The 13,772-nt window shown below is 54.2% G+C and overlaps 6 protein-coding genes across 6 annotated transcripts in view; 3 read left to right on the plus strand and 3 right to left on the minus strand.

The window, feature by feature from the left end:
- The window catches only part of PpBr36_03991 (uncharacterized protein), a gene marked incomplete at both ends in the record, with an annotated part of 1,449 nt that extends 922 nt beyond the window's left edge, over window positions 1-527 (plus strand). The window contains one exon of the mRNA XM_029891158.1: window positions 86-527. Coding sequence (XP_029749491.1) covers window positions 86-527 — 442 coding nt within the window. The remainder of the gene's footprint in view (window positions 1-85) is intronic.
- Window positions 1-2,076, minus strand: part of PpBr36_03990 (uncharacterized protein) — a gene marked incomplete at both ends in the record, with an annotated part of 4,641 nt that extends 2,565 nt beyond the window's left edge. The window contains 2 exons of the mRNA XM_029891157.1: window positions 84-1,729; window positions 1,816-2,076. Of these exons, the coding sequence (XP_029749492.1) occupies window positions 84-1,729; window positions 1,816-2,076 (1,907 nt within the window). The remainder of the gene's footprint in view (window positions 1-83; window positions 1,730-1,815) is intronic.
- Window positions 2,077-3,771: 1,695 nt separating this feature from the next.
- PpBr36_03992 (uncharacterized protein) lies at window positions 3,772-5,725 on the minus strand (the record flags this gene model as incomplete). The annotated part of the gene is made up of 2 exons (XM_029891159.1): window positions 3,772-5,584; window positions 5,673-5,725. The coding sequence occupies 2 exons, from the start codon at window positions 5,723-5,725 to the stop codon at window positions 3,772-3,774; spliced, it is 1,866 nt and encodes a 621-aa protein (XP_029749494.1).
- Window positions 5,726-7,168: 1,443 nt separating this feature from the next.
- Window positions 7,169-9,196, plus strand: PpBr36_03993 (uncharacterized protein; the record flags this gene model as incomplete). The annotated part of the gene is made up of 1 exon (XM_029891160.1): window positions 7,169-9,196. The coding sequence occupies one exon, from the start codon at window positions 7,169-7,171 to the stop codon at window positions 9,194-9,196; it is 2,028 nt and encodes a 675-aa protein (XP_029749493.1).
- Window positions 9,197-10,027: 831 nt separating this feature from the next.
- PpBr36_03994 (uncharacterized protein) lies at window positions 10,028-12,156 on the plus strand (the record flags this gene model as incomplete). Its single annotated transcript, XM_029891161.1, has 2 exons — window positions 10,028-10,581; window positions 11,103-12,156. The coding sequence occupies 2 exons, from the start codon at window positions 10,028-10,030 to the stop codon at window positions 12,154-12,156; spliced, it is 1,608 nt and encodes a 535-aa protein (XP_029749075.1).
- Window positions 12,157-13,491: 1,335 nt separating this feature from the next.
- Window positions 13,492-13,772, minus strand: part of PpBr36_03995 (uncharacterized protein) — a gene marked incomplete at both ends in the record, with an annotated part of 5,728 nt that continues 5,447 nt past the window's right edge. The window contains one exon of the mRNA XM_029891162.1: window positions 13,492-13,515. Coding sequence (XP_029749489.1) covers window positions 13,492-13,515 — 24 coding nt within the window. The remainder of the gene's footprint in view (window positions 13,516-13,772) is intronic.

A 13,772-nucleotide genomic window follows, 5' to 3' on the forward strand; every position in this document is an offset into this window, starting at 1 on the left:
CCTCTCGGAGAGTAGTATTGATGAAGCTTTTGCCGTGCGCCCGAATCATCCCCAGCTACAACGACGCTCACTTGTTCCTTCACAGGAGCATCGGAGCAAGAGGAGCCAACGTCAGCAACAGCACGCTCCATCCCATGCCACCGGTGGACCTCATCCCGCTGTTGGAAGCGGTCGACGAGGAGGACGAGGAAGAGGAGGCCTGCAGTTTCTTTGCGCTACGGTCCGGCACAGCAGCAGAGTTCTCGGATGCCCTCGCGGATGCTCCCCAGCTGCTCCCAAAACTCGTCCCAGGCTTGTTGAGCTCCACCACCACCTCCTTGGGCTGCGGCATCTCGATGGCCGCCAGCATGGGCTCCAGCATCTCGCAGTTGTTGCGCTGGTCGTCGTCCATGCGCTCCATGTTGACGTCGCCCGTCTTGAACCGCAGCCTCTCGCGGCCCTGCGTCCCCGTCCACGGCTTCCACTCGGGCGTGTCCGCGGCCCTCATCGGGTTCGGATCGAGCGTCCGCACAAACGACGCCCAGTAGGCCATGGTCTGCGGCACGATGACCTCGTTGGCGCCCGACGTCCGGTACGACTTGGGCGGGTCGCCGTCCGTGTTGTTGGGCCCAAACACGGCGTTGAGCTCGACCGTGTGGTAGGCCCCGAACCCCAGCCTCTCCTGCTCGTCGTCGACGGGCGCGAACCGGTAGCTGAACGTCTTGACCCCGTCCCTGGCCATGGCGTTCTGCACGCGCGCCGTGACGCAGTGCGCGCGGAAGTCGCCCTGCGCCAGCGACAGCTGCTGCCACAGCTTGCCCGTCGGCGCCTTGGCGTCGGCGCCGCGGTTGGCCGGCACGTCCTTGAGCGGCATCGTCTTGTCCAGGTACGTCTTTTGCAGGAGCTCGAGGCTCGCGTTGCTCAGAACGCCCGAGGTCTGCTCCTGGAAGAACTTGAACGCCTCGGCCGTGGTGTTGGTGTCCTTGGGCACGTTCTTGGTCCCCTCGTCCGAGCAGCTGCCCGCAATGTTGGGCACCCGCAGGTACAGGCCCTGGTCGAACCGCGTCAGCATCGACGCCGGCACGAGGTCGCCGTCCAGGTTCGGGTTGAACTGGCACTCCTCCGTCTGCAGCTTGGACGCCTCCACCGACCGCAGGCAGGCCAGCGTGTCCGGGGAGGTGGCGCATGACGTCTTGTTCAGCAGGCATTCGTACTGCTCCTGGCCCTGGTCGATGGTGCGGAGCGTCGCGAGCGACATGGACTCCATGATGGCGCCCTTGACGAGCGTGGTCTGCGGGTTTTGGCTCGCCCAACCCGACAGCAGCAGCACGACGGCCGTGGCGCCCGCCGAGTCGCCAGCCATGACGATCTGGGCCGGGTTGCCGCCAAACTTTGCAATGTTCTGCTTGGTCCACTCCATTCCCATGATCATGTCCCTGAGACCGACGTTGGTGCTGGCCCCTTGCTGCACCTCTTTGCTGTGCAGGAAGCCAAATGGGCCCACGCGGTAGTTGACCTGCACCACGATGATGTTGCCGAAGGCCGCCAGGTCGCCGCCGTTGAAGTTTGCATTGGACAGAGACTGGAAGCCGCCGCCCTGAATAAAGTACATGACGGGTAGGTTTGAGGTGGCCGTCGCGTTGCTTGGCGCAAATATGTTGACATAGAGGCAGTCCTCGGAAACGGTGAAGCGCTTGTTGGGCTGCATTGTAAAGTCGGATGCCGAGCGAGGGAGGCAGATCGGGCGGAACTTGATTGTGGTTGGGCAAGACGAGTTAGATTGGTGACACGACCCCATGGGTGAAGCTAGCAGCCAGTGTGACTTGTTTTCCTCACCTTGCTCGCGTCAACAACGTTGCCGTCGAAAGGGGCCGTCATGTCGAGCGCCGCGGGAGCTGCGAAACGCAGCGGGCCCAGAGGCGGCTGGGCAAACCTGACGCCGAGCCATTGCGTGGCTCCTTGGCCTTGCGCAAGTCCTTGTAAGCGTGTGTAGCCGAGGTCGACCAGAGGGTCAACTGCAACGACTACAGAAGGTTGCGATATTATGGTCGCCGCCAGGAGGCTGGTCAGAGAAAAGCTCAAGTCTGGAAGATGCATGGCTGAAGTGACAAGATTAGAAATAAACTAAAAGAATGGACTATTATTAAAAGAATAGACGATGAAAAGAGCGGACCAGCGCAAGAGAGCGAGCAGAACGGAATGTGTTGAAGAATGAAGTCAAAAAGCAACCCAGAAAAAAAAAAAAATAAGAAAGGAACTCAAATGCCCTGCATTTAAACAACAGACGAGATGAGGCACAATAATCGGACGGACAATGATCAGAGTCATGACAAGGAGGGATGCTCCTAGTAACACATGGCTCCTGGGCCTGTTTCGCGGCTGTTTTAATCTGAACTTTGTTGACGCTATCGTGTCATTCGCCGCTTGGCCGCGCCAGAGATGCTGACTAGTTGAATGAGGCTTAAAAAACCCGGGGTAGGGGGATTAAGCTTTCGTCCGATGCGTCAAATGCTTACATCGTATATCTCCAACACAAACGGCAAAACATTTTGATGTAACCAATTAATTTTACAGAAAATATTGAGATGAATGTCAAGGTAAACAGTGACTGCAAAAGGATGAACTATGAAATGAAACAAACCGCAAAGGAGGAGAGGGAAAAAAAAAAAAAAAAAAAAAAAAAAAGAGCTCTTGGCGTTTTGCCCACTAACACATGTCAAGTCAGTGCAAAAACTCCCGAGTCTCCTGTCGGCGCCATGCGAGTCCGGTACGGGCGCGTCGGAAACATCGGGGCGGCATGATCCAACAACTCTTGGTCGATATTAGTTCTGCCCCATAAGTAACAAACCACAGCCGGTCGGTTGGTATTTTTGCCGCCGATCAGCCGAAACGCACCTCAACTTGGCTTATGATTTTAAATCGAGACCCCGCCCGTGCAGCGACTCTAAAATATTGGGCATTTGCATGGACTGCTGCTCATGTGCTAATGCCAATAATGGCACCCTTCACCCATGACATTGCACCTCGGCAACACTCGGGTACCTGCGTCGCACGCGATTAATAAACAAGGGTTCCCATTTCGAATCAAGCATATGGGAGAGTAGCAACGACGACAACCATCGAGCTCATGGTTTGATAGACGGAGGAGATAGTCATGTTGGATGCATCGTCCGTTGTCGACGTTGCCCAACGGAACGACGTACCCGCCGGGTTTCTACTCCAATATGACTTCAATCACAAAGTCGACAACATAAAATGGGGGACTTTGCGGGAGAGCGGGCAAAGTTTTCCGGGAGCGCGTTCCTTGTCTTTTGGGGAGGCGATTGCGACCCAGCCATTGCTTCAGTGGACCGAGTCAGTCTTGACCGGCCGGGTGTTCATCCTTGGAGGGTTCACGTCGTACTGCGAAGGTCTGTGCTGTGCTGTGCTGTACGTGGAGCCACTGGGATCGCCGAGGGTCCCCAGATGCGACCAGAGGTAAAATGCTGGCCCGCATTTGTGTGATTGCCAATCGCGAACGCTGAATTGTGGAAGCGACTTTTACAGTGCCCGGTATTTAATTGGCATCCAAGTCCTTGCCCAAAGCCCCGCATGGATGCAATGGTCACTTTGCGGCCGCGTTTGTGTTCCCGTCAGAAGCATTCATCGGTCTACCTCTCAGAGCAAGCAAAAAAAATGAGAGGAAGGGGTGAACGGTGGTTGAAAAATGTAAAGCAGCATCGGGGGATTTTTTTTTTTTTCTCCACATTTACCACCATCTACCTTGTCTTTAATGCAAACAATGCAACTCTGTTACCTCGATCGTTCATTATCGTCCATAATTTCCGGCTCATCATGTTCCTTGCTCTCGGCCGAAAGGGAAGGACTGGGACCGTCTTGAGCCACAACATCCTCATGGGCGGACAGAGAATGCTGGTCTTTGCTGCTCTTGACAAGGGCCTCTGGGGCATTGGAGGTGCTGTCATCTGGGACGGTATCCGGCCCGTTTTCTGATGAGGCACTCGATTCCTCAGGCGTAAGAGCGGGCATCTGCTCCTGCTCTTTCCTCTTTGTACGCTTGGCGTCCGAATCCGCGTCTGTTTGGGCTCCAGGATTGCTTCTACCTTGCTCCGGTTCGTCTTTATCTGCCTCGTGAGCCTCCTGATCTTCTGCCTCTCTGTTGTATCCCTCTTTGTCGTATAGCTCTCTGTCGTATGCCTCGTGATCGTATGGCTCTCTGCCGTCTACCTCCTGATCGTATGCCTCCTGGTCGTACGCCTCTCTGTCGTACAGCTCTTTTTCGGATGCTTCTCTGTCGTCTGTCTCTGGTTCGTATGGCCAGTTGGTTTCTTCATCCTCCTCTCTTGCAGATTCACCCTCCTCGTCTTCTTCCGGAACAAAAAACCCCTCCTTGCTAGGTTCAAGTGGGCCCTCGGCACGCATCAAGCAATCCCAGACTGGCTTCCAAAGACGATCATCTGTCCATTGTTCGAGCAGCCAAGCGTTCCATTCAGCGATAGACGTTGCCTTGCGCCAGGAATCGGGCCACCACTCACGCCAAAAGCCGTAAGTAGCCTCCATTTGGTTCCAGTAGACGCGTGCCGGATGTCGAGGGAGGTTTTTGGGCCAGAATTGCGGCCTGACGAGGACGGCGTTCTTGTATTCGCCGTCATCGTCGAGACCCCAGCCCTTTTCCGGCAACCAATCGTACGAAGAAACGTTGAAGTCAAACAGGACCACTCGAAGGGATGCATCGTCGTCCCTTTCATCGCCGCAACCTTTTTCTGTATTTTTGGGGAGGCGGATAAGAATATTACGCTCGCAAACGTCGTTGTGTCTCACGCCACAGTTCGTAAGCCCGATTCTGGCGGCAGAGACCTGGGCCATAATGCTGAGGCGCAAACTCTCAGGCAGAGAGTTTGGATCCATATCATCCATGCACTTTGCCCCTTGGATATGCTCCATAATTATCAATCGCACTGGGCGCATGTATCGCCCTCGAGGCTCGGGCAAATCCAATGGTATGTCAAAGGTGAACGAGCCGTGATATGCTGGTATTTCATGACCAGCCAGTGAGGTGTACCGAACTCCTGCGTAAACATTGGCCTCGGTGCAGTAATCCTGGTCGGCCTGGACCGTTGTGGAACGCGGCATAAATGAGAGTTCCTGGTCCACAAAAGAATAGTACAGAGGGTCGTATATTTTGGCGACATAAGTCGTTGGGTTATCGTCCAGCTTGCACACCACGATCTGGGCGCCGTGCGTGTCTCTTACGGCAATCTCGCCAACGATTTCGAACTGATGCGATTGATCTTCATGGGTTGTACCTTTGCAAATTCGGGATGATAGACAGGCATCGACCAAAGTCTTCAGATGGAGGTCGCGCGTATCAATTACTTCAGGTGCTGGTCCAACTGTGTCTTCCTCATCAACGTCGAAAAAATTCAGCGGTGGCTCGTGCAGGTAGATGGTGGTTTTGAAGCCTTTGCGATAAGGATTCTCGGGCCGATCGGGCTCGTAGGGCGGCATCCAACCGCCCTCCTCCGTTCTGCGGAAAGGGTAAACCACGGGCACGTCACGCCAGTCAATTTGACGCGGAGAATGCACCGACGTGGCAGACTGCTGGCTGTGGGATGAAGGGGTTCTGATTGGTTCGTCAGGCCGATACTCGGCTTCTGAAGCTGGTTGGTTATCAGAACCGTGCACTTGCTGACCGAACACCGAATGAGATGGAGAGATAGGCGTTGAGGGTGCAGTGTCCTGCCATGTCCGGGACGGCGACGGCGACGGCGGCAGAGGCGATTGAGCCGCTGTCTCTGCGGACCCGCTCATTGTAAAATGAGGCTGAGGGGGTACGTCTCGCATGTCGAGGCAATTGTCTTCAGACGTAAGGTCCGCACCAGCCAGCCGAGCCCTCTTGTACCGAGAAGACGGGGAGGGTGAGCAAGACGAATGCCGCGAGGTTGCCCGTCGTTTAGACGGCATAATTGATGCGTGCGTGGCAGCCCGGACAAAATAGCCGGGCAAGGAGGTCAGGCTCTTGCGGTTCAAATTGGGGGTGTTTTCTTGAATCGCGCGCGCAATTCAATTGGGTTGATGCAAGGTCCGGTTCCAGGCAACAGCAGCAGCAGTCCAGCAGCAGCGCAGCAGTCGTGCAACAATGTGGTTGTGGTCGACCCAGCTAAAATAGGAGGCCGGTCTCAAATGTCGAGGCCCGGCGCTAACTTTGTCGCGCTTTATGCGCTGCGAATCTATGATAGATAGAATCGTTGGTCGCGCGACCAAAAGAGTCAGATGTTGTCACCAAGTTTAGTGGTGGAGGTGCGACTGCAGATTGGAGGCGCGCGGTTCGGGTTTTTTTCTGGGATGGGGGCTGTGTGATGAGCCAACTGGGCTCCACTGAATCTTTTTGTTGAGCCAATCATGCATAGCAATAGCATGGCAGTCCGGGGTATTGGCGCCAGCGCTTTAGTGGCTTTAGTGGAGAGTCGCCTCTTGCTGCATGGCAAGGACACCTCAACCCCTCCATCCTCCCGGCCTCACACAACTCAAGGTACAGACAGTTAAGTACCTTGGCTTCGCCTAGATAGTGGAAAAAAATACCGTGCACCATGTAACAAGTCTAGAGTCAAGTAGTGGTAGTAGTAGTAATAAAGTTTCTCTAAGCGCCGCTCCACCCACTAAGCGCGGCTATCGACCGACCCGACAATACGGTAACTTATCACAAACAAGCCTTCCCTAGGAGCCTAGGTACCCAGCATCCTGAGACAGCACTGTTGGTCGGGTTCTTGCTTGCTGCGGTAAATGATGGTTCTCGTCAGTCAGGCTGGGCAATCATCGCTCGACATCTGGCGCCAGTCAAGCTATGGAGCGCCCATTGCGCGCCTTGTCGTGTAAACGAGCGAGGTAGATTGACACACTGCATGCGCGAGAACTGATTGCGAGGTCTCTACAATTAGAGCATGTCACTATTGTCGACAATGTCAAATGAGTATAAGAAAGTAAAGGTGTCGCACGAAAGTTCAAGTGCTCATATGTCGTTTTGTCTCACATACCCAAGCACATACACACGCACGCACATACTGTCCACTCTCACATACACCCACACACCTTTTATGTGAAACCAACCCTGTATCTACCCACTTATACCTAGAATTATCCTTATATTATAAAATTATCCTTGTATCATATACACATATTTCCTCCTATCATGCCTTCCGGCCCTCGGCAATTGACGCTTGAACAACAGAAGTACGGTCAGCTTACCGTGTTTGACTCTTTTGACAGCCCTGTCCTTCGTATGACAGACAAAAAACCGGAAACTCGGGGCAAAATCAAAATCGACAAGAGAGGAAAATCTACCGTGGCTGCCAGCCCGCCCATCTTCTGGTTTGAGCATGATGCGTCTGACTACGTAAAAACCGCCGATTATGCACTTTCAGATGACTTGGTCACTGCATACATCAAGCTTACTTACATGCCGGCACTCTATCCCAAATGCCCACTTTCCTCTGAAGCGGACGTCGTCAGGGCAACGGCATTATGGATTCTACATCCCATCATTTTGACTCTGCAGGAAATCTTCCATGGCAAGGAGGTGAAGTGCAGCTCCGAGGACACCAGGGCGGGTGTTCGATGCGATACCCTCATTACCATTGACAAAAAGGCCGTTTTTGTCATGGAGTACAAGAGCAGAGGATACCTGATCGAAAACGAGTATCTTGCCGGCCGTCTGGATCTGCCGAAAGCGCGAGACTCTGCTTCTCTGCGCGCATTCAGGAGCGCTTACCAAGCCAAAGTCAAATCGCAAATGGACAACTTTGAAAAAGAGGAGGAGGTGGCTAGACCTGGATATTGGATTCCCTCGCGACTTGGGCACAATGCGGCCTGCATCACGAAGCAAGCACAGGCCTACTCCAGGGGCTTCGGAACGCGATACATCGCGTGTTTTGATTGGGACAATCTTTTCCTCTGGAACTTTGCCGGCAACACGTGGGCTGGTGGGTTTAGTCAACCGTTTGGCGAGCGCAAATTTACGAGTGAAACCTGGGCCTGGGGAACTCTCGTTACCGACCGGGCTAGCTTTCGCAAGGTCCTACTCGGCTTCATCCTCCAGGCATATCACGAGTGGCACCCTCAAAATAGGACGACCAAGGGGCTGGAGCCTTGGGCGCAGACGGAGAAGGAAATAAGAATGGAAGCCGCCGCCGCCAGGTCGCTTCAAGCCAGCATGGCGGCAAACGCGGTTGCGCACCAGAGGAATCAACGTGACGTGCCGTCGACCGCTGGCAGTGCCACGCAGCGTGTGCCCTCCGGCTCAGACCGCGACCGTTTGCCCAGGTACGACAATCCTCGCGATCAGCAGCCGCAAACACCACAGCGGCCTCGACCACCACCGCCGGCTTCGAGTTTGGCCCCTTCTCAGTTGCAGGGCTGCTCGAGCCGTGATAGGCCATCGGGGCCCTCGGATCCGCGACCCTCTTCAGACTACCGTCAAAGTCCGGACCAACGACGCAATCTGGACCAGCGAGCTCTCTCGGATCAGCGACAGCCTTCAAACCAGCAGCAACCCTCTTCCGACTACCGGTACCCTGCAGGCCAGGGATACTCCGCAGGCCAGCGGTATCCTTCGGATGAGAGACCTCCTCCGAATGATGCCTACTTGGACCGACGTGGACGAGATTTGCCGAGTTACTTGATGGCGCCAGACCCACGGCACGGCTCCTCCCGCGATCGGTCGCTGTCTTCGTCTTCGTCTTCGTCGCACGCGAGGCAGGATAGCTCCCCGCACCAGCGATCGGCAGATTATCAAGTCCACGGCAGGTCGTCCAGCCGGACGCGTCACCCGGTCGACGAACGCGGCTACGACTACCGGCCGCAGCACGCCACACCGTACCCGGCGGACGACCACGCTGCGCCGAGATACTCCGACATGCCCGCCACGCCCTCGAGCTCGCGTCCCAGGCAGTCGCCACCGTCGGCTAGCTCGCAGCAACCAAAGAGGAGTCAGCAGGCGAGAAACGAGCCCAATCAATACGGCACTCCGTCGTCATCTGTTGGCCACCCCTACACCTCGGGCATAGCGGGCCTGCTTGCGGAGTCGGCAGAGGTCGTGAATGGAGCACGGCGTACACCCATGCAGGGGGTGCCGCAGGTGCTAGTTGTGCGAGAGGACTCTCTCGAGAAGGAAGCCGGGCGCACCTCCACTATCAAGCGTAATAGATTCTTTGGGAGGTAGTAGCAGCTTATGCCCTTTTGTGTTTGTATTTTTATGGCGTCTGGGTTTCGTTTTGGCTTTTTATTTTTTATTTTTTTCTTTTTTCTTTTTCTTTTCTTGTTGGTTTCATCGATCCGTTTGTGTTGAAAAGATTTCTAGCCGCAAGATTGTGCTATGAATTTGTTAGAGAGAACAGATACATGTCTTTCTGCTACTCGTAGTTACTCTAGTCTCTCACTGTGCCACCATATGCGCTCCGTGCAATTCCAGTAGGTCATCAGGGAGGATGACAAACAAGGATCGGGATGCAAGGATGAAGCAAGTCAATGGGTTAAATTCAAGGCAGACATTACATATAACTCAGATGATAATTTCATTGGGAAAGTAAACATGTTGAAAAACCCCTGAGTTTTTCTGACCATTCAATTATCGAAAATAGCTACAGGAAATCTACAAGTATTATGCGGTCCTTAGTCAGGTAGCTTAGCTTTGTACGGCTTTGCCGACGACGACCAAGTCAGCCATCAATTGCATGGGTCTTTGCTGCTATATTTAGGTTGTTTATCTAGCTAGTCACCGTAGCCGTAAATAGTCTCACATCGGAGAAGGCCCGCACAAATTACAATTGTACTGTAGTCCTTAGAAGCAAGTAAATTTGTATAAAGTCCCTAGACTTTTGCATCTCAAGCCCGACAATTCGTCATCTCTCCCCATCGAGTGCAGGATGCCCCAACTCGAACCGACTCTTTGAACCTCATTTGTTAATTGTCATTATCCACATTCATATACAATTGCACAGTATAAACCAAACAGGTCTCATTTTAAAGCTGAGCTACCAAATTAATAACAACCATGTACGGCTCAACTATTGCCTTGGGACTTGCCCTTGTATCAACAATCATCAGCGGTGCTGCAGCCGCCAAGGTTCTAGACACGGTGGGTCTAGATAAAGCCTCCGAGGTTCCAGACACGATGTATCGAGGTGACCATCGCAACCCCGTAACCATCTACAAAGAAGGCGGCTTCTTCCCCAGAGGTCGCGCGGTGGGTGTAGAACCGGATCCGGACTACCCGTATGATAAACACGTTGCGTCGGATTTCCTGGATCCCAAAAATTTGGAAAGTCCTTGGCAGTCAGTATCTGTCACTGCACGCCAAGCGAGAGGGCATATTCTGTATACATCAGCATGGGCAGGCTATAACCGTGAAAGCACGGTCTACGTCTACCACATCGATACGAGAGATGAAAAATTGCATTACCATGATGTTAATGCCTTGTATAAGGAGAGAGGGACGAAGAACCCGTTCGCGTACGAAGGCGAATTCCTGTCGGATCAGCCAATCCTATGGAAGTATATCACGGCGTGGGATGAAATCAATCTAAAGGCAAAATCGGAACGGAGGGTGTATGTGAAGGACGTTCAGCACCAGCTACAGGCTGCATACGGATTGCCTGGGCAATGGCGGGCTAAAAATGGGTTTGGAAAGCCAAGCAGTGACTAGAATAATCGGACCATGTACGGTATTGGTATGTTGGTTTTTGCGATGGTGCTTTTATTTCCCTGTGGGCTAATTGTCCGATAATTACAATTGGTGGAGACCAAATCGGAGAGGTTAAAAAGCATGCAGTAAAAAGTAGCTACTGCTAGACTGAAGTTAATCTACTTGAATTGAATTGAATTCCAGTTGCGCCCGCTCTCTCAAACACCTACCTACTGTGGAGACCAGAACACAATGCTTACCTAATTTCGCCAGCACCGCACCACCACCCCTTTTTCTTTTTCTGGAATGCAGCTTTTGTTTTCCGAGTCGCGTTTTGCAACAGGGAACCCAAAAACCCGCCTCAACTGCCGCAACCCACCCACCCCTCGGCCTGAAAACCCATCATGTCCGACCAAGTACCAACGTCTCGCTTCACTCCATCAAGCCAAACGACCAGCGAGCGATTGACGACCAACACCGTCGGCCTGGTCGCCCTCTCCGACTTCCGCAAGCGTCGCGCCGAGGTCCTCGAGCAGCAGGAGCGCGAGGCCCGCGAGAAGAGCAAGGCCTCGACCCCCGTCGACGCCGGCACCCCCGCCAACGCCAGCGAGGCGAGCGATGGGGACCTCGCCCAGCAGCAGCAGCAGCAGCAGCAGCAGAGCAAGAAGAGCAGGAAGAAGCAGAAGCGCGCAAAGATTGGCGGCTTGTCGTTTGCCGCCGACGACGAAGGGGACGGGGAGGAGGAGGATGGGGGAGATGGAGCCGGTGCAGGCATCATCAAGAAGAAGGCGCCCGCTGCAAAATCAAGCACGCCACAGGGCGGCGACGCAACAGCCAAGACCACGACGGTCGCAAAAGCCAAACTTGCTCCCAACGCCTCGGTCGCCGTCGTCCCGCGCGCACCGATAAAGCCTGCCGAGCGTGATGCGCTACGAGCCGAGTTCCTGGCGCTTCAGGCAGCCGTCAAGGCGACCGAGATCGCGATCCCTTTTGTCTTTTACGACGGCACCAACCTCCGCGGCGGCACGGTCACGGTCAAGAAGGGCGACTTCGTGTGGGTGTTTCTTGACAAGAGCAGAAAGGTCGGCGCGAGACACAAATCCCGCCGCGACTGGGCAAGAGTTGGCGTCGACGATCTGATGATGGTCCGCGGCACCGTCATCATCCCGCACCACTACGACTTTTACTTTTTCGCCATCAACAAGACGGTCGGCCCCGGCGGGAAGCTCTTGTTCAACTACAGTGCCGAGGCGCCAAAGGGAGAGCAGCAGCAGCAGCAGGCCAAGGGTGGCGAGCTTGTCAGGACACAGGTCAACATTAATACTCTCGAGGGCCACAATGACGACCCAAACTTGACCAAGGTCGTGGACCGGCGGTGGTACGAGAAGAATAAGCACATATACCCGGCCACCCTCTGGCACGAGTTTGATCCGGACAGGGACTATCGGAATGAGTTTCGCCGCGACACGGATGGAAATACCTTTTTCTACTCGAAATGAATGAGCTCGGTATTCTGAAAGTGTCACCCGGATTTTGTGGCTATAGAGTAATGGAGCAGATGCGCGTCGGCTATACCGTGTATCTTGTGCTGTTGTCGCCATCAACCTTTCCATCGTGCTTGCGACCAAGCGCGGGGGCCCTCTATATCATGCCAAAAAAAAAAAAAAAGGAAAAAAAAAAAAAAAAAGATCCGACAGAAAATGAAACAAGAACCGCTCATGCTGTGCCCCGGTCTTCAACTTCCCTATACCCCCCAGAGATCCCTCATCTTCAACGGCCGCAAGACCACCATGTCGCGTACACACAAACTCCAAGCACCCACCATCCCGGCCAGAATATCAAAAGACAAACTGCATTCCCCGCCGGGCTGAGTATAGCCCAAGCAAGCTCCATTGTGGCTCTTCGCCTCCAGGACAGCGCCCTCTTTGAGCCCCATGACCCGGCCTCTGATAGCCTTCGTACCCCGATGCTGGGCCTCGTTCTTGTGGCTGAGGTACGGATGCTTGGCTTGTTGACGGCCGCCGCCAGCTGCGTCAGGAGACTAGTCAGCTGTCTCCCGATGGTCGAGGATAGCTGGCACCACAGTATGACGAGATAGAGCGAGGCCAGAGTGCGTTGCAGTCTTTGAAGGAGTTGCCATGTGGGCACGTAGGCAGTTATCGCGACGGTCGACGTTGCTCTTTGTGCCGTTGCCCATAGGTCGGGCTCGGATGCCGATGCGGCAAGTATCGTTGACATGACTACTCTCTTTCGTCGTTTGGTGCCTGCGTATCACTGGTTTTTGAGTAACGGTGAGGATGGGTGAGGTCAGTGATGTTTGTTTCGTTTCTATTCACTGGACATCAGCCAGTTCCAGGATGTGATCCAGCAACGAGACTCGCGGGGCATTCCACTCCCCCAAGTAGGTCTTTGATTTACGGCCTTTAACCGGGGCCCCCTCTTGCCCTCTTGCCCCCTTGCCCCTCCCCAACCCGGACCGTTTTCGGGGATCGACGGGAAGGCATTGGCGCGGTAGATGTACTGTAGTGGCCCGCATGATCTCGGCGGGGTTCCGGATTTTCGCTGGCCTTTTGCTTATCTAGCCCCTTGGCCGCCGCCAAAACTCTTGATGCGGTGCATGTCACCCGCACGTGCATCTACAGGGTGGCAATCTCATGCACCACCGCCAGCAGGTTCGCAGTTGGCTGCAGGCCTGATCACGAGTCTGTCGTGGATGTTTTTTTTTTTTTTTTTTTCCTTTTTGTATCGAACGGGGGTCTAGGTTCTCACGGCCGCTGACTGACTAGCTGCTAGCGGCGGCTTGTCGATGAGGTTCGTACCGGAGAATCCCATCGCTACACCTGCTTGCCACGGCGATTCTGATAGGTTTGGCACGGTGGGGTTTTTCATTTTATGCTGCCTCGTAGCTCTCAGCCCGGGAATTAATTACTCGAAAGCTAGTTTGGAGATGGATTAATTTCGGGTCCTGGGGTTGGCACGGTTGGGTGTGGGGGAGGATGGCTTTTTCAGACGGGGGAAAAAAAAACGTGGTGATTTGGTGGTCATGATTGGTCAGTCAGAGTCAGCCATGGTTTGGCCATCACCCAATGATACTTTCCCACAGTTTTTTTTTTTT

The sequence above is a fragment of the Pyricularia pennisetigena genome, chromosome 6 (assembly GCF_004337985.1).
Source record: "Pyricularia pennisetigena strain Br36 chromosome 6, whole genome shotgun sequence".
NCBI lineage: Eukaryota > Fungi > Ascomycota > Sordariomycetes > Magnaporthales > Pyriculariaceae > Pyricularia > Pyricularia pennisetigena.